The 19,744-nt window shown below is 45.1% G+C and overlaps 2 protein-coding genes across 3 annotated transcripts; both read right to left on the bottom strand.

The window, feature by feature from the left end:
* Positions 1 to 857: 857 nt before the first annotated feature.
* LOC126980243 (vacuolar protein sorting-associated protein 72 homolog) lies at positions 858 to 18,623 on the bottom strand. 2 transcript variants are annotated; one of them, XM_050829919.1, is made up of 10 exons: positions 18,525 to 18,623; positions 10,502 to 10,658; positions 10,100 to 10,235; positions 9,084 to 9,210; positions 8,367 to 8,558; positions 6,851 to 7,011; positions 3,791 to 3,987; positions 2,732 to 3,252; positions 2,162 to 2,418; positions 858 to 1,038 (listed from the first exon to the last, which is right to left on the bottom strand). In XM_050829919.1, the coding sequence occupies exons 2-10, from the start codon at positions 10,633 to 10,635 to the stop codon at positions 928 to 930; spliced, it is 1,836 nt and encodes a 611-aa protein (XP_050685876.1). In that variant the 5' UTR covers positions 10,636 to 10,658; positions 18,525 to 18,623; the 3' UTR covers positions 858 to 927. The 2 variants fall into 2 exon arrangements, with proteins under 2 accessions (XP_050685876.1, XP_050685875.1); XM_050829918.1 differs by lacking the exon at positions 18,525 to 18,623 and adding an exon at positions 10,937 to 11,498.
* Positions 11,577 to 18,467, bottom strand: LOC126980242 (protein split ends-like). The gene has a single exon (XM_050829917.1). The coding sequence runs from the start codon at positions 17,847 to 17,849 to the stop codon at positions 11,592 to 11,594; it is 6,258 nt and encodes a 2,085-aa protein (XP_050685874.1). The 5' UTR covers positions 17,850 to 18,467; the 3' UTR covers positions 11,577 to 11,591.
* Positions 18,624 to 19,744: the final 1,121 nt, after the last annotated feature.

Below are 19,744 nucleotides of genomic sequence, written 5' to 3' on the forward strand. Positions count from 1 at the left end.
TTCATGGTACAGAAGGGTCAGACTACCACCAGGGTCATAAAACTACCCCTGGAAATGCCCACAATTCCAACGAAAGCCGTCAAACATGTGTTCTTGGGCGGCGAGATGACTTATAATATGAGCCAAACTATTGAGATTATAAAGAATTCAACTTATCAATCATATCTCCCAAGGATAGAAAACACATATACCTTTGTTAAGTCTATTTACATATACATGGTAGACCTATCCTTTTTATCCTTCTACAGTTTATGGCCTATCTAATTTTATTTATACAAAACCTGCCTTGTATTAAGACATATATATATAAACTTGTGATAACGCTTCAAGGGGTAATTTATAATAGTCATCCCAAACAAATAAATAACAAAAATAATTGGTGGTATATATTGAATTCATGTCACTGGTAACGCAACAAATTATTGAGAATTGCAATGTGTTAGTGAGATTACTACAGGCAATCTCTCTCTCTCTCTCTCTCCCTCCATTTCCCCCTTCCCTTTCCCTCCCATCCCTCCCTCCCTTCCTTCCTTTCTTTCCTCCACTTATGCAACCCTCTCCCTTCCCTTCTCCTTCCTTTCCTCCCATCCTTCCTTACTTCCCTCCACTTATGCAACCCTCTCCCTTCCCTTCTCCTTCCTTTCCTCCCATCCTTCCTTACTTCCCTCCACTTATGCAACCCTCTCTCCTCCTCTCCTTTCCTCACCCTTCTCTCTCTCTCTCTCTCTCTCTCTCTCTCTCTCTCTCTCTCACACAAAGACACACTTCTTTTTCTTCTCCTTCTTCTCTTTATTCTTTCATCTTTTAAGTGTTCCCTTTACATGTATACTTTAGTTCAACCTTCTTTCTTTTTCACACACACACACACACACACACACACATCAGGAGAGCTTCCGCGATGACGAGTCGAGTGTGCCTGCAGGTAGCCTACTTGAGGAGCGACTGCAGGTTGGTGAAGGCCTGGCTGGCGACGGGACGGATGGTGAACCGCCCGCCCTGCACCACCTGGACATTGCCACCTGTCGTTGTCTGCATCACCTGTTAACGAGAAATTGACAGGTGAAGGAGTAAGGTTGGTACTCTCTCACACTTCTGCCTCCTCACATCAGCTACAGTTGTCCCTCAAATAGTACGGTTTCCAATAGTTCGGTTTTATGTGGATTTTCATAGATTTTTTTAGGATTTTTAAATTTCCCAATGAGCAGGAAATTTTAAAATCGTTAAAAGATCTTGTGACTATAAAACCGAAACCAAACTATTGGAAACCGTACTATTTGAGGGATGACTGTATTTCCAAAGGCTGAGAAGGAGGCTAATTGCGTTCTAATGAGTGTTTTTTGTGGGTTCATAGCACAAAAGAATGATGGAACTACCAGAAGGGTCATAAAACTACCCCTGCCCATGCCTGAAACTCCCACGAAAGCCTTGTCAAATGTGTGTGAGATCAAGAAATTATTACGAGGGTTGATGCAGGTTGATATAGACAGATAGATAAGAGTATATGATGTACAGTGAAGGAGTTGCCGAAACGTTTAAGAATATATGCTCCTGAGAATAAAAACTCGTAGATCTACTTGATAATTGACGGCAGGTGAATGAACAAGAACCGAGACACCTAGAAAACTAAATCTGGTTAATCATTTCTTTTGCATCATCTTGTTTTTGATTTCCTACAAGCTCTATTATTTTTATTATCATTATTTACAGCAAAGGAAGCAGCTCAAGGGAAAAACAAGAGAAAACAAAACAAAAAATAAAGACTAATATGCACTGAAAAAATAATAATAAATAAATAAATAAATATCACTATGCACTAAAAAGCTAACTTGAAAGCCTAAATTGACAGCCTAACTAGATACCCTTGGCTTCTTATAACCTGTCTCCAATTTGAACTTCTCTAAAGGGAAAAAAATGATTAAAAAAGAGGGATTAGCTTAACTTGACAGCCTAACTAGATACCCTTGGCTTCTTATAACCTGTCTCCAATTTGTACTTCTCTAAAAAAAAATAAAAAATAAAAATAAATAAAAAGGGATTAGCTTAACTTGACAGCCTAAATTGATTGCCCAACTTGACAGCCTTATTTGACAGCCCAACTTGACAGCCTAACTTCACAGCCTTATTTGACAGCCCAACTTGACAACCTAACTTCACAGCCCACCTGCACACCACTGCCGCTCCCCTGCTGCACCAACTGGAGGTTCCCGGATGCCCCGCTCTGCACCAGGAGGTTCGGGGTGCCACCTGTGCCGCCCTGGACCAGCAGATTGCCCCCGCTGCCCCCCACCAGCTGCAGGCCCCCAGATGGTCCAGCGCTGGTGATGACCATCTGGTGGCCAGGACGCACGCCGCCACCCATGCTTCGGCTAACAGTCTGCACCAGCTGTACCGTCTGCCCCTGGAGGCTGCCGAGACTACCTGCATAAAGGAAAGAGAGCCAGTAAGAGGACGTAAGAGGATGTATGTTACAGTATTTTTATATCAGAGAAGAATAAAAAGGAAAATCTAGTTCATAGTGGTCAGAGAAAAGTGTCTAGCGTTTCACCAATGGCTCCACGTCACTGCAGAGAGAAAAGTTAGTAGGTTTTAGGTTAGTAAGTTGTAGGCTTGATAGAGCATAAAAAAAAAGAGAAAAAACTGTGTGTGTATATGTGTGTGTGTGTGTATCCTCGAGCAAGTGACCATGTATCAAGGCTCCAAGGTCTTTAACCTAACCCTTCTGGCAACACACCTGCATCGGCGGACGAGACAGAGGTGCGGGCGCCCAGCTGAAGCGAGGTGGCGGTGGCAGATGTGGCGGTCGAAAGCGTACTGGCGATGGCGGTCGTGGCGATGAGCGTTGACGTGACCGGAGCCGCCGACCTCAAAATCTGCGCCACAGCTGCCACTGACGTAACGGCTGAGGTCGCGGGTGACGAGAACGGGACGGTAGATGTGTACGCTATCCCTTGAGTGAATGGTGCGGTGGATGTCACTACGGGAATGGCGGTGCTGCGTGGCGTGGCAGATACAGCAGCAGCAGCAGCACCGGGCGTCCCCTGCTGCAGTGTGGTGACAGTGGGCTTGATGCTCTGGGCTGAGGCTCGGACTTTCTTGTATTCCCTCCGCCAGGCGAGCCACTTGGCCACCTGCTTGTTGTTGCGATCACCCTTGTCCTCCAGCTGTTGGTAGTAGGCCTCGCGCAGGACCCTGAAGGCCTGCAGCGTGGCGTAGGGCAGCTGCGTCACGGGGTCGAAGTAACGTGCCGGCAACCTGGGATGGATGGCGGGTGAAGGAATGAATCAGCGGAGTTTTGTTATCGTAAAAATATGTATGAAAACGACTTACGTGTTCTTTCCAATGCCATAAGGGAAAACAAGGACGTCAAATGAAGAAGTAGAGAAGAAATTAAAAGAAGAAAAGAAGAGGAGCAAGAAACAGAAGAAGAAATAGAAGAGACAGAAGATGATGAATAACAGGAACAAAAGGAAGACAAGAACAACTAAAAAGAAGACAATGGGGAACTCTAGTAGAACAAGAGGAAGAAGAGGAGAAAGAAGAAGAAGAAAAGCAATAAAACAAGACCAAAACATACCACTTAAAAATACCTAACCCCCCCCCCCAAAAAAAAGGAAAACTAAGAAAACAAAGACAAAGACAGAGATGAAAAAGGCAAAGACAAAGAAGAAGAAAACGACAAAGACAAGAAAGAAGAAAAAGTGCATAAAGGTTACCAGACGACACGACAAAGGCGACCCCTAACACACACACACACACACACACACACGCCAACAGCGGCACCCTAAGTTACCTGGTGATGGGGCAAATGTTCTTCTGCACGGTCTTGGGTTTGGTCTTTCGGAAGGAGCGCTTGAAGTTGACCTCGTCGGAGAAGGTGAGGAAGGAACGCTCGCACTTCTCGGAGGGGTCGGTGATGGTTTGGACGACAGAGGAGTTTTCTTTGTTGTCCTCGATGCTCTTGAGGTCCGCTGCCGAGTCTGTTATCATCTGTGACGGGGGCAGCAGAAGGGAGGGAGTTGAGATTGAGTGCCTGGGGGGAAATGAAACACACACACACACACACACACACAAAAAAAAAAAAAAAAAAAAAAAAAAAAAAATACACAAAGAAGCAAGAAAATAAAGAAAATGAAGACAAAAAAGCAGAAAAACAGATGAAAAATTAAGTACAGAAGAGAGAGCAAAAATAGTAAACAGAAGGGAAGAAAGGAAGGCTCTAAAAGTGCAAAAATAGTGTACAGAAGGGAAGAAAGGAAGGCTATAACAGTGCAATTATAGTGTACAGAATGGAAGAAAGGAAGGCTATAACAGTGCAATTATAGTGTACAGAAGGGAAGAAAGGAAGGCTATAACAGTGCAATTATAGTGTACAGAAGGGAAGAAAGGAAGGCTATAACAGTGCAATTATAGTGTACAGAAGGGAAGAAAGGAAGGCTATAACAGTGCAATTATAGTGTACAGAAGGGAAGAAAGGAAGGCTGGAACAGTGCAATTATAGTGTACAGAAGGGAAGAAAGGAAGGCTGTAACAGTGCAATAATAGTGTACAGAAGGGAAGAAAGGAAGGCAATAACAGTGCAATTATAGTGTACAGAAGGGAAGAAAGGAAGGCAATAACAGTGCAATTATAGTGTACAGAAGGGAAGAAAGGAAGGCAATAACAGTGCAATTATAGTGTACAGAAGGGAAGAAAGGAAGGCAATAACAGCAATTATAGTCTACAGACGGGAAGAAAGGAAGGCAATAACAGTGCAATTATAGTGTACAGAAGGGAAGAAAGGAAGGCAATAACAGTGCAATTATAGTGTACAGAAGGGAAGAAAGGAAGGCTGTAACAGTGCAATTATAGTGTACAGAAGGGAAGAAAGGAAGGCTGTAACAGTGCAATAATAGTGTACAGAAGGGAAGAAAGGAAGGCAATAACAGTGCAATTATAGTGTACAGAAGGGAAGAAAGGAAGGCTATAACAGTGCAATTATAGTGTACAGAAGGGAAGAAAGGAAGGCTGTAACAGTGCAATTATAGTGTACAGAAGGGAAGAAAGGAAGGCTGTAACAGTGCAATTATAGTGTACAGAAGGGAAGAAAGGAAGGCTGGAACAGTGCAATTATAGTGTACAGAAGGGAAGAAAGGAAGGCAATAACAGTGCAATTATAGTGTACAGAAGGGAAGAAAGGAAGGCAATAACAGTGCAATTATAGTGTACAGAAGGGAAGAAAGGAAGGCTCTAACAGTGCAAAAATAGTGTACAGAAGGGAAGAAAGGAAGGCAATAACAGTGCAATTATAGTGTACAGAAGGGAAGAAAGGAAGGCTGTAACAGTGCAAAAATAGTAAACAGAAGGGAAGAAAGGAAGGCTGTAACAGTGCAAAAATAGTAAACAGAAGGGAAGAAAGGAAGGCTGTAACAGTGCAAAAATAGTAAACAGAAGGGAAGAAAGGAAGGCTGTAACAGTGCAAAAATAGTAAACAGAAGGGAAGAAAGGAAGGCTGTAACAGTGCAAAAATAGTGTACAGAAGGGAAGAAAGGAAGGCTGTAACAGTGCAAAAATAGTAAACAGAAGGGAAGAAAGGAAGGCTGTAACAGTGCAATAATAGTGTACAGAAGGGAAGAAAGGAAGGCTGTAACAGTGCAAAAATAGTAAACAGAAGGGAAGAAAGGAAGGCTGTAACAGTGCAAAAATAGTGTACAGAAGGGAAGAAAGGAAGGCAATAACAGTGCAATTATAGTGTACAGAAGGGAAGAAAGGAAGGCTGTAACAGTGCAATTATAGTGTACAGAAGGGAAGAAAGGAAGGCAATAACAGTGCAATTATAGTGTACAGAAGGGAAGAAAGGAAGGCTGTAACAGTGCAATTATAGTGTACAGAAGGGAAGAAAGGAAGGCAATAACAGTGCAATTATAGTGTACAGAAGGGAAGAAAGGAAGGCAATAACAGTGCAATTATAGTGTACAGAAGGGAAGAAAGGAAGGCAATAACAGTGCAATTATAGTGTACAGAAGGGAAGAAAGGAAGGCTGTAACAGTGCAATTATAGTGTACAGAAGGGAAGAAAGGAAGGCTGTAACAGTGCAATTATAGTGTACAGAAGGGAAGAAAGGAAGGCAATAACAGTGCAATTATAGTGTACAGAAGGGAAGAAAGGAAGGCTATAACAGTGCAATTATAGTGTACAGAAGGGAAGAAAGGAAGGCTGTAACAGTGCAATAATAGTGTACAGAAGGGAAGAAAGGAAGGCTATAACAGTGCAATAATAGTGTACAGAAGGGAAGAAAGGAAGGCTGTAACAGTGCAATAATAGTGTACAGAAGGGAAGAAAGGAAGGCTGTAACAGTGCAATAATAGTGTACAGAAGGGAAGAAAGGAAGGCTGTGACAGTGCAATAATAGTGTACAGAAGGGAAGAAAGGAAGGCTGTAACAGTGCAATTATAGTGTACAGAAGGGAAGAAAGGAAGGCTGTAACAGTGCAATTATAGTGTACAGAAGGGAAGAAAGGAAGGCTGTGACAGTGCAATAATAGTGTACAGAAGGGAAGAAAGGAAGGCTGTAACAGTGCAATAATAGTGTACAGAAGGGAAGAAAGGAAGGCTGTAACAGTGCAATAATAGTGTACAGAAGGGAAGAAAGGAAGGCTGTAACAGTGCAATAATAGTGTACAGAAGGGAAGAAAGGAAGGCTGGAACAGTGCAAAAATAGTGTACAGAAGGGAAGAAAGGAAGGCTGTAGGTAAGAACAGCTGAAAAGTGATTAAATTAAAAGAAGTTAATGATTGAATGAAAACAAGAGAAGACAAAGAACAGAAAAGATACAAAAAAGAGAGAAAAAGAAAAATCACAGTCACCCCCTTCACCTCATCCGCCGGCAGCTCCTCCTTGTGTGGTGGTTTGATGGGGACGTCCGCCTCCTGGATTAGCGGCATGGTGGTGGACTGGTAGCGGACGAACGGCCCCGAGAAGGTTCGCCGCACCACCTTGGGCTTCTTGCGATCCATCTCCGCTAACTCGTACTTCTCTATAAGGGGAACGGAAGGAAAAAAAGTGATTAGACTAACTCGACAGCCTGAATTGACACCCCTGGGCTTTTATGATCTATTTCCGCTAACTTGTACTTCCTTAATTGACACTTTTGGGCTTTTATGATCTATTTCCGCTAACTTGTACTTCCTTAATTGACACTTTTGGGGTTTATATGATCTATTTCCGCTGACTCGTATTCTCTATAAGGGTGGAAAAGGAATAAAAATAAGTGATTAGCCTAACTTGACAGCCTGAATTGACACTTTTGGGCTTATATGATCTATTTCCACTGACTCGTATTCTCTAAAAGGGTGGAAACGGAATAAATATAGAGGGATTAGCCTAACTTGACAGCCTGAATTGACATCTTTGGGCTTTTATGATCTATCTCCGCTAACTCGTACTTCCTTAATTGACACTTTGGGGCTTATATGATCTATTTCCGCTGACTCGTACATCTCTAGAGGGAAAAAATAATACAATAAGAGGGATTAGCCTAACTTCACAGCCCAATTGACAACTTTTCACAGGCTTACTTATGATCCATTTCCGATGCAGGAAAAAGAGAAGGACTGAACTTGACCTTTTCTTTTTGGCCATCATAACTTTCTCTGTTACGAACAGCGATTTAGCGGCTTTTTTTTACTTCTTTAATTGACACTTGAGCTTATATGATCTATTTCCGCTGACTCATATTTTCTATAAGGGTGGAAAAGGAATAAAAATAAGTGATTAGACTATCTCGACAGCCTGAATTGACACCTTTGGGCTTTTATGATCTATCTCCGCTAACTCGTACTTCCTTAATTGACACTTTTGGGCTTTTGTGATCTATCTCCGCTAACTCATACATCTCTAGAGGGAAAAAATAATACAATAAGAGGGATTAGCCTAACTTCACAGCCCAATTGACAACCTAACTTCACAGCCTTACTTGACAACCCAACTTCACAACCTAACTCGAAAGCCCAAATCTACAGCCTTATCCGACATCCATGGCTTCTTGTGATCCATTTCTTGAGATGCTGAGAAGAGAAAATGGAGATAAAAATGACAAGAGAGAAGAAGAAAGAGAAGAAAATATAGGAAAGTAGAGAAAAGGAAGGACTGAACTTGACCTCTTTTTGGCCGCTCATAACTTTTGTCTCTGTTGAAACTTTTTTTTTTTTACATCTTTTTTTTGTTGCCCTTGAGCTGTTTCTTTAGCTGGAAAAAAAAAAAAAAATGTAGGGAATTAAATATCTCAAAATACAAAACAAACAAATATAAAAAACTCTGCAAATAAAAACCACTAACAAATACAGGAGTGTCGCGGTTCACCCCTCCGAGCACCCCAGGCTAGAGTCTCACCGAGGGATTTGAGGTTGACTTCCTCCGTCAACTTGGCCTCCTCCAGCAGCTCCTCCTGGGTGAGTCTGGGCAGGCTGGGCAGCACATCCTTCTTCTTCATGGCGCGCTTCTTCTCCACCTCCGCCCGCTCCTTCTGCCGCTTCACTGTCTCGGCGGACTTCATTTGGGTGGACTTACGGATCCCCTTCTTCTCTGCAGGATAAATGACAGGTGTGTGTGAGTCAGATAGAAGAGCAAAGTATATGCATTAATAAAGAAGTGAGGAGAGGGACGATCTATTAACCCGGATCATTGCAAGTACGACCCCAAGAAACAGAAATGACGGTCTAAAAATAAAGAAGAACTCATATCAACCCAGTAGCAGCAATGGGCCAAATTTGTGGCTTTACCGTAGCAGCGATGTGTAGCAGCGACGGGCCAAATTTTTGCCATGATATAAACCCCCAAAATAGATGATGCATAAACTGATCACAAATGCGTTGATGTATATTTTGAAATGGTTTGTGTGAGTGATGATTTCTTCTCATTTTTCTTGCTTAGAGGGGCCCTTAAAAAACATGGTCCCTGCAGCTACCGGGTTAACAGAAGCGTATATAGAGAGAAATGGAGACTTCTTCGCCTGGTCATCACATTAAGACCAGATACTAGTCACTGAACCTCCCTCTAAAATCAATTCATAGATATGGTCATGCCAGTAACTCTAGTAGTGAACCTTACCCAGGGCCGAGAGGTCAAACTCAGCCGGCTTCTTGATCAGTTTCTTCTCCTTGACCTTCTTGACGGGAGGCGGTGAGGAGGTGGAGAGGGTCCCATCGCTGGATTTGGGTTTGGCAGTCTTGGGTTCCTGGCGGCAAAGAAGAAAAAGGGTAATGAACTTCAACGACACGGCAAAGAAGAAAAAGGGTAATGAACTTCAACGATGCAGCAAAGAAGAAAAAGGGTAATGAACTTCAACGACGCGGCAAAGAAGAAAAAGGGTAATGAACTTCAACGATGCGGCAAAGAAGAAAAAGGGTAATGAACTTCAACGATGCGGCAAAGAAGAAAAAGGGTAATGAACTTCAATGACAGGAATAATCTCAACTTCAAGAACGAGAGTAATGAAAAATGCAATGAGAAAAGGAGAAAGAGGAAGACCTTGAAGACCAAGCTAACCTAACCTAACCAATATATATAACCAGGAAGACCAATGAAGACCAACCTAACCTAACCTAATAAATATATATAACCAGGAAGACCAATGAAGACCAAGCTAACCTAACCTAACCTAACCAATATATATAACCAGGAAGACTGATGTATGTATGAAGACCAAGCTAACCTAACCTAACCAATATATATAACCAGGAAGATTGATGTATGTATGAAGACCAAGCTAACCTAACCTAACCTAACCAATATATATAACCAGGAAGATTGATGTATGTATGAAGACCAAGCTAACCTAACCTAACCTAACCAATATATATAACCAGGAAGACCAATGTATATATGAAGACCAACCTAACCTAACCTAACTTAACCTAACCTATATATATAACCAGGAAGACCAATGTATATATGACAACCAATGTATATGAAGAGGAAGGAAACAGGGACAAACAAAAAGAAGGGAAGAAGACGACTGAACGAAAGGATGAAAAAAAAAATATATAAAACAAAAAGAAAAGATAATGATTGAACGAAAGGAATGTGAGAGGAAGAGAAGACAGAGGACGACATAGCATACACACCTTGTAAGCCTTGGTGATGAGTCTGCCGCCCTTCTTCTTCCCCCCCTTGGCGTCCTCCTCCATGTCCGACACCGGCTCGTCATTCTCATCGATGCTGAAGTCGGAGTCCACCTCATCGTCTTGCTCCACCTCGGATCTGTACAGGGAAAGAATTATCAGTCAACCATTACGTTTTTAAGATAGAATTACCAAGTACACATATGTATTTGACAAGGCTTTCATAGGAGTTTGGGTCATTTTCAGGGGTGGTTTTATGACCCTGGTGGTAGCATGACTTCCTCTGTACCATGAATCTAAAATAACACTCGTAAGAACACAACTGATTCCCTTTTTGCCCTCTTGAAGTAGTTGACATGAGACTCGAAGGTGTTCAACAATACCAAACTACATCCGATCACTCACTGGTAGTCCACATCATCAGCCTCCTCCATGAAGCCGCCATAGGTTGTCTTGTAGAAGTCATCCTCCTCCTCCTCCTCCAGCAGGCGTGACATCTTGGTCCCGGCATTGTTCCGCCGCTCACGTTCAGCAGCCATTGTGTCTCACTACTCAACCGCCCCTGAAAGAACGAGAAAGGTCATGAATGGGAGAGCGGAAAGCATGATTACGAGACTATATTTTATTTATCTATTTTTTACAACAAAGGAGACGGCTCAAGGGCAACAAAAAGTGGAAAAAAACGCTACTTGCCGCTCCCAATGATTGACGTAATATGAGTGAAATTCTTAAGCACACACAAACCTCGGATTTTTTTTTTTTTTTTTACAGAAAAGGAGACGGTTCAAGGGTGTGAAAAAAAAATAAATAAAAAAAAAATAAAAAAAAACAGCTACTTACTGCTCCTGAATAGAGTACAGAGGCCATTTCGTATATATCTTCGGAGTCTTCACATCTCCCTGCAGCTCTTCTCTCCTCCTGTCTTCTCTCCCTTCCTAACGTACACCCTTCAGCACATCACCCTTGGACACACCCACAACCACCCCACCACACACGGCAACCGACACCCAACCGGACACTTGTACAAAACCAAAAACATTTCTCATTCCCGAAACGTCACAACAAAATAAATATACATGGTTGTCAATTCCACCTCAACCACGCTATGATTGACACACTGGACTGGTGGACGAACGCTGCTACTGTCCGTTTCCGCTGGTGATACATAGGCTAGCGGACCCGACCACTTGAGCAAGCTTTACAAAGGGCATAAAACTATATATATATACAAAACCACCGTCTTATAAAACATCCCTTACGAATAGTTGTTTGTACTGGATATATACGCCTAAAATAAAACTCTAAAACATATACATTCAAACGTTGTATGCGTGAAAATAAATCCATGCATAATTCCAATGTTTTTTTGTACATTCCGTCAGTTGAGATCCTTAAGGATAATGGTACGCTAATGGCAGACTGAAATAGATTATGGTTTTGCTAACACTTCTTTGATAGTTGAGTCCCCCTTAAAACAGCCAGGGGGTTAAGATTGTCACTCCTGCGTACGACCTCCCATTCTCCTCGCCACAATCTCCATGATAGTGTCGACAGTGCTCTTCGCCATGCTCATGTTCAATAGTTTATCCCTCACGACTCTACCCTTCGTCCTGTAGCTCTCGGAATCCCTCGTAACGTCGGCAAACAGCGGGACTTGAATCATCTTTGGTTTGTCGTTCGTATTTCCGTGATGGTTCCGCTCGAGCACTTTCAGATCGCATTTGAGCTTGTGAACTTCTTGCTTGAGGTAGAGAAGAGCATCAGCGGTTTTTTGGTCATCATCAGGCATGGGTGTAGCGATCTCTAAGCAGTCCACCTCCTCCTCGACGGCTCCAAGTTGCGAGTTCTTGACAGCCCTCCATTTCTGGGCGGTGGCAAGATCAAGTTTTAGGCTGTGTAAATCTTTCTGTAGGCACAAGACTGACGGCTTCTGCTCCTTGAGGCGGCTGTGGGTAAGCCCTGCGCCTATCTCCGAGTACTTTCTCCTGAGGTACTGCTTATGGCTCGCCTCCAGAACTTCCAGGCAGCTCGAGTCTAAGAACTTATTTATCGCAACCTGGTTCTGTAATCGCGTCCTCATGAGAGTCATCATAAAGGCGGCGTTTAGGATCGACTCAGCGTGGAATGGTAGACCCCGAGAGGCCATGAGGTCCCTGACGCGGCCCTTGAACACCTGTAAGTTGACGGTGTTTGTGCCGCCCGCCATAAGCTCCTCCTGGTTCTCCTCGCGCCATGCATCGTACAGACCCAGCAGCTCCCTTTTGGTGACGATCGCTACGTTGTTGGTGCGTACGACGTCATGCATTGCGGCCTGCTTCACCATCACCTGGATAATGCTCTCGTCATCCTCCTTGGGCTCCGATGATAAGCATTCCGGCTCCACGGCTTTAGTTTCCCCTTGATGGCTTTCGGTTGATGCCTCAGACTTTCCCCCTTTTCTTCGCTGCTTCCAAAACGCATCGAGTATTTCCGGGCATTGTAGGTTCGCCTCATTCACCCACGTGTCTTCTTGCGGCCCGAACCCGACCCAGCGCACCAGGTATCGGAAACGCTTGCCCATGCTGTCGTGAATCTCCTGGTAGTCGACGATCTTCTTAACCTCGCAGTTGAAGTCACGATCCATTGGTTTGATGTCTTTCTGATCATTCTTCTCCACTTTTTTCTTTCCTTTCCGCTTCTTCTCCACTTTCGTTTCCTCCTTGTCGGGTGGGTCTTCAAAACTACGCTCCTGGTCGATTTGCTGTAATGTGTCCTCCTCCTCCTCCTCCAGCACTCCACTCTTCTCCAACTCCTCCAAGATCTCCTTATCGAACTTCTCTAATGATTCCCTGACATTCCTTCTCTTCCCCCGCCTCTTGCCGACACTCTCCATCTGATGGCTCCTCGAAACCTCCTCCTTGACGGTGATGGCGGGTGACTCTCCTTCATAGTCACTCGTCTTTTCCTCCTTTTGGCCGCCACTGCGATGACGGGGCGCTCTCGTCTTGCTGGGCTTCTCCGGGGCGATAGTCGGGGTGTCGCTCTCCGTGGCAGCTCCGGGGGCAGTCTCGCCTTCGGAGGTGTTGCGGCGGGACGGAGCGGAGATTGATAGAAGGTACTGGATGTCCTCAAGCCAGTCTTCTTGCAGGTACATGATGGCGTCCTCCTTGCTGATCCTTAATATTTGCTTGTATTCGTCGTACAGCTTGACGGAGGAGGACATGAGGGTGCCAGCGGGGATGCGGAGCGGCGCCACGGTCCGCTCCGCCATCAGCTGCTCCACGCTCCGCAGCAGGTCCGTCACGAAGGTGTTGCTGCCCTCGGACATCTTGCTGCTGAGCCACTTGGAGTACAGGAACACGATGTCGCCTCGGGTGATGGTTCCGTCCTGCCCACGAGTCAGCAGGACGTCGCTCTCCTCCTCGGCGTCCTCCTCCATGTCGCCGAAATACTCGTACTCGTCGCCTGAGTCCTCCGGTTTGACGCCTCTCTTCTTTGGGCTCCTCCTGACCCTATGCGGCAATGGTTCATCTGACGGTGACTTCCCCGAGGCGCTCCTGTCCCGCAAGTCCCTGGTGGTCGAGGGAGTGCGATCTGAGCTTATCGAGGTGAGTCTGACGGGCAGCGTGAACTCCCTGTCGTAGGGGACATTGCGGGAGTGCTTCATCTTGGCCAGGTTGGTGATGCGCATGACGGTAGACAGCAGGTGTGTGTTGTCCAGCAGCTCCTTCCCACGTAACTTGAACAGCTTGATGGCCAGGGCGGTCTTGGTGGCCTTCCTCGACACGTAGAACTGGTACAGCTCCCGGATCATCCCGAAGGTCAGTTTGCTCTTCGCGTTCTCGGAGTTAAGGTCGTCCACGGTCAACCCGGCCTTGGCGCAGTAATCCCCAAGGTAGAAATCCCGCTCTCTGAACTTTGGGACCAGGTGGCCGTCGTGATAGGTGTAGGTGAGGAACTCGTTGTCTGTCTTGTTGAAGCGCAGCCCCACTGGCATCTTCTTCACCTTCAATTTGTGCTTCTCGGGAGACTCCTTGTCCTGGCCGCCATCCTTGTCTCTCTGCTGGGGCTTGACAGGAGACTTAAGGCGCGGAACCCACTCATCTCCGGGCTCACATCTGACAGACCGCTTATCCTGCGCACAGATACGCTTTCCTGGCTCATGCTTGAAGGGGTACTTCCTCTCCGCCACCCAGTTACTCTCTCGTAGCTCTCGCTTGATGGGGGACCTGCGCTCCTCTATCCAGTCCTTGTCCTTCTGGTCATCCTTGGAGAGTGGCAGCGGCGGCGGTGGTCGTGGGGACTCGCCGTTCCTCTGCATGAACAGGCATTTGATTTCAATGGACTGGATCCCCTTAGCACTTGGTTTTCGTAGCCTGCCGCTCTTGCTGACCCCCAGTGTGCCGGCATAGGCGCTCTCCCCTCCCTGGGACGCTGGTGTTGTGGCGGCTTTTTCCCTCACAGGTGATTTATCTGCTTTGATCTTCTTAGGTGTGTCTTTGGGGCTGCTCGGAAGCTGTTGTTTACGATCATCCTCCTTCCTCTCACTTAGCGGCAACCCATCTTCACATAAATGACTAACAGTGTCGTCTCTGGGCATATCCTCACTGGCATTACTCAGCGCAGTGCCTTTACCTTCGTCTACTTCCATTTCATCATCACTATCATCACTCTCGTCTATCACCAAGCTACACCCACTCCCGTCATCACTGAGCACACCGTCGTCACATGCGCTGCTGTTCTGCGGTGTCTTGTGCTCCTTAGTCTCGTCGCTGCCCGTTGAGTCCCTGACGGCGATGTCTTCCATGCCGGAGGTCTTGGGTCCTTCGTGCTGAGCCATCTTCTTGTTCTGCCACCTGCTGATTCGCTTGTCCCTGTTGATGACTTTGTTCCGCTTCAGGATAAATTGGTTCTCCTCGCTGCTGGTTCCTTCTTTCCCGGGGCTTTCGTTTTCCTCGGTCTGCCTCGCTTTGTCCTCATCCTCTTTCTCTGGTGAACTGGGTGGTGTTTTTTCCTCCTCGGACTTTTCTTCGATACTGGATTGGCTCTCGTTTAGTTTTGTCGCCTTTTCTTCTTCAACATCACCTTCCTTTTCTTTCTCAGTGAGGGATTTATCAACAACTTCCTCTTCCTTCCCGACACTTACTTCATCACTCTCCTTCTCAATCTCATCTTTGGTTTTCTTTCCTTCCTCTTGCCGGGTGACCAATAGGCTTCCTCTTCTGGTCCTTCTTCCCTCACCAGCTTCTCTCTGAGTCTCCTTCAGTCTGTCCTTAAAAGCGCCTTCACTCTCCTTTTTCTTTGTCTCGCTGTTACCCTCCTCCTCCTTAACTAACAGACTTGATCTCCTGGTTCTGATAGTGTTGTTTATCTTAATCTCTCTCACTTTATCTTGTGTTGTCACAGTATCAGGGGATTGTTGAACCTCCTCTTGCTTGACTAACGCGTGACTGTCTCTCCGGGTGCTGAGTCTACCTTGTGCTGTAGCCTCCGCGATCTTTTTATTAGGTTTCTCGGAGGTCTCGCTCTCTCGTCTCCTCTCCGTGCACTTCTTCCGTTCAGTGTCAATCGCATCCCTGACCTCTGTTTTGCAATCATCCGTGGCTTCGTTTTCCTCACGTTTGCTTCCGTCCGATCCGCTTATAGTACGTGATCCTCTCCTCTGTCTCTGGTTGTTGTTCTTTGCCCTCTCCGATGTTTGCTTGGTCTCACTTTTCTCCTCCCTTGCTTTCAATAAGCTCGCTCTCCGAATGCTGAGTCTTCTCCTTGATGTGGACTCATTTTTGGTTTGATTTCCATGTGTTTCCTTTCCTTTTTGTTCATCTATTTCCTCCTTCATTTTCTCGGCAGCTTCATTCTCCTTCGCTTCTTTTCCAGTTCTGTCGGTGGCCGTATTTTCCTCCATTTCCTTTTCCTCAGTGGCTTTATCATCCTCCTCTGCTTCCTTCCCTTTCTTCCTGTCTTCCCTTTCTCTCTTTCTGTCAGTGGTGTTATCTTCCTTTGCTTCCTTTTTCTCAGTGGCTTTATCATCCTCCTCTGCCTCCTTCCCTTTCATCCTGTCCTCCCTTTCTCTCTTTCCATCGGCGGCGTTTTCTTCCTCCATCCTCCGTTGTTTTTCCTTGTCGTACTTCGGTAAAATTCTCATCCTTCCACTCCTGCTAATACTGACTTCCGCTGAGCCTTCGTCCGTTCGCTCTTGTTTAACGGCAGGCTTTTCTCGCTCCCCTCTCAGCGCCAGCAGACTCGCTCTCCTGGCGGAAATTCTTCTCTTCGGCTCGGCTTCCTTGTTTGTTTTGTCTGCGGCGTGATTCTTTTTCTCCTTCTCTGGGATTTGTTTCTCCTCTTCCTCCTTGATTTTGGGTCGTCTGTTGTTTTGGTCTGTTGTACTTTCTGATTCCTTTTCTTCTTTTATGTTACTTTCTTCCACTGCATTTGAACCTCCACTTATCTTTTTCTCTTTGGCATCTGATAATCTCTTGACCCCTTTTCTGGCTCCTTTCTCTTCTCGCTCTTTCTCCGCCATTCCTCCTTTTATAGTCTCATGATCAGTCACTTTATCACTCACAGAACCCCCCTCACCGTTTTCTAATTTCACTTGTTGCTTCACCATTGACGGCAGCACATATTCCATCATGTCAAACGATTTAAGCTTGGCCTTGAGATGCTGGTTGCCGGAGTGGATCGTGGATAAGGCTTTCCGTCGCTTGAGAATAGCCTGGATGCTCTGGTAGTCGCGATCATCCAGAGGGTCATTAGTTCGCAATCCGCTCAAGCGCTGAATCCATCGAACGACGTATTCCTTCTCCCATGAAATCCGACTTGCAAAATTGACGAGTTCCGAGACAATGCCGTTATTTATCTTCACTTCCTTGATCGCCATCCTCTCCAGGAAGTTGACAGTGCACCCGACAGCATTGCAGAATTCGCCGATGTAGTCCGGGTCGCCAGGGGAAGGCAAGTGCAAATTCCGTGGTATTTTCCCGGACTGCTCGGAGAATGAAGTTTCGGGTTGACTTTCCTGCTTCTCGATGCTGACCCTTCGTCTCGGCTGCACATTTTTGGTTGCTTCGCTTTGGTCGTCTGCTGTCTTCTCCGTCTTCACCTTCTTCAGCGAGCGTTTATCCAGCGAGTCTTTCTGCTGCGACCTTTTCCGTTTGTGGCCGCTCGATGACCTTCTCGTGGCCACAGATCCGCGTTTCCTCCAAGTCTCGCCCTTTGACATACCCTCACAACTATCATCAAAATTGCTATCCTTGCTACTGTCCTCCTCGCTAATCATCCTCCTTAGGCTCTGGATGACGGCAGCCTTGGACTCACACGCCGGCTCACCGAAACCCTCAAACAGCACACTAGACTCGGACGACCCCCCGAAAACCCCAGCACTCGAACTACCCTCGGCGAACCCCTCGAAGAGCACGCTACCAGAACTACCCTCGGAAAACCCCTCAAATGTCTGCCCGCTGGCCTCGGAGAACCCATCGAAGACTTCCTCAGGGCTGGAATCCATGATCTCCTCTAGGGTGGGCGGGTACTGACGTATGTAGAGTGGGGACCCCGAGCTTGTATGGGATATGAAGACTGGGATATCATTGACCATTACGGGAATACAGTCATCGCTGGTGCTGGGTGTTACGTTATCCTTAGACGGGAGGACGAGCACGTCATTCCCCTTACTGTCCTTCTCCGATGATGTTGATGACTTAGGTTCCATATTTAGAGTCCTCTGAGCGGCCTTCTCTACCTCCTCAGCGTCCACGCACAACTGGGAATTCATGTTATCACGATTCTCACGGCTGTTATAACCTCTAATCTCGCTTTTCAACGTTAATTCGGGTATTTTAAAGCCATGGCGGGTTGGTAAATAAGGGAGAGAGAGGGACAGCGTGTTGGGGCGGGCCGCGAGACGTTATTATAGGAATTATCTCGTGCTTGCAAAATAGGTCGCAGGGGAGGTCAAACTTCCTTCCTTATTTCTCACTCCCCGATGTTGTTTACTTCAGTTTCAGGTCCAATAAACGTTTTTAATCAAGAGAATGCTTTGTAAGAAACGAATAGGGTAGTTTTTAGACAGTATTACCCCACGTTGGTAGTTACTCCTTGTTTTATTTATTTGGTATATTGGTCTAGTTTATTGGTTTGTCACAGGCAATATATATCATTAGAAAGATCATGAGTGGATAAATTAGGACAAAATATAGTTAATTAATGCTTCCTTGTCATGTATTCCCCAGTGCGCATGCGTAGTGGACCCCAGAGCGACTTATTTCCCCGCGGAGTTATTTCTTGCAGTGACGTAAACAAAACATAAAGATGAAAAAGTATCCTGGCAAACCTTCCCTTTATCCCGTCTCATCCCCTCAAATACCTTCAGTGTCCTCTCTTGCCTCCCCCTTGCGCCCTCTCTTAACGCCCCATGTACCCAGGGATATTATTTACTCTCTAGACTCACCTGGAGCAATAATTTATAAGATGGAGGCCCACGTCACAGAGAAATAGGGGAAAGATTACTAGGCGTGATCAAAACAAACAGGAGTATGAAATGGAATCCTTGCAAACTTCCCCTGTGATTTCTCGATAATAGAAGCATTTATTTTAGCTTCCCAATGGTTAATAAATAAGGGTTTGCGCTCATTATAATATTCCGTCCATTATACGTTCAATTGGCAGAGTGAATGGGAGTTTTCGCGAATTTGGATGATGTAATAATGGTGACGTGAACTAACATGGCATTTATCAAGGGAATGCTAATATATCCTTATGCTTATAGTCTAACACACACACACACACACACACACACACAGCCTCATTATGACTTGACATGAATGAGCTTGTGATAACACGTCCACGGGCGCGAAATTTGAACCCGCCTAGCAAACGTTCTGACTGCAAACGTTTCAGTATCGTTTTGACAGATACACATCAACTCACATGACGCATTTGATTGTCCTTCCAAGATATGCAAACGAGTATAATGGAATAGAATGCCTCGTTTCACACACACAAATATATTAGGTAGCCATCAACACAAAAAAGGAACATATTTTTCATTTTACATTATAGAAAGCATCTCCAAGGCAAAGAATATAAATAAATGAGAGAAAAAGCCCGCTAATCACTGCCCCTATTATAAAAGACCGTATAAATGAGTGGCCAAAAGAGAGGTCAATGTAGGGTAGTTTATTTAATCAATTTCCAAATATGCTTCACCTTCCATATGACAAGTAAACAGTGGAATAATAGAGAATAAAATGTCTGCTAATCACTGCCACTGTTATTAAAAGACTGTACAGATTATCGAGGTCAAAAAAGAGATCAATTTCAGGTTACTTATATTAATTTTCAAACATGCTTCACCTTCCATATGACAAGTAAACAGTGTAATACCTTTAACAAATCACAATAATACCCACAGGTTAAATAAATCATACGTACACAGCTACACAAATCAATAAATAACAGTTCTTTCCTCTCACACAATAATATTCCGGCAATATTCTACTACACATCAAACTCTGGCAAGATAGAACATAAGATGAGATCGTATCAAAGGTAAACGCAATATATATGAATACTTAACAATCAAAGCAGTATTTAAAGTTAAGACAGGTTACTTTTGCTTAAATATGAATAGCCTAATCCAAGTAATTTTTTATAGCAGTGAGGGGCCGG

This window comes from Eriocheir sinensis, chromosome 44 (assembly GCF_024679095.1).
Source record: "Eriocheir sinensis breed Jianghai 21 chromosome 44, ASM2467909v1, whole genome shotgun sequence".
In the NCBI taxonomy this organism is placed as follows: Eukaryota; Metazoa; Arthropoda; class Malacostraca; order Decapoda; family Varunidae; genus Eriocheir; species Eriocheir sinensis.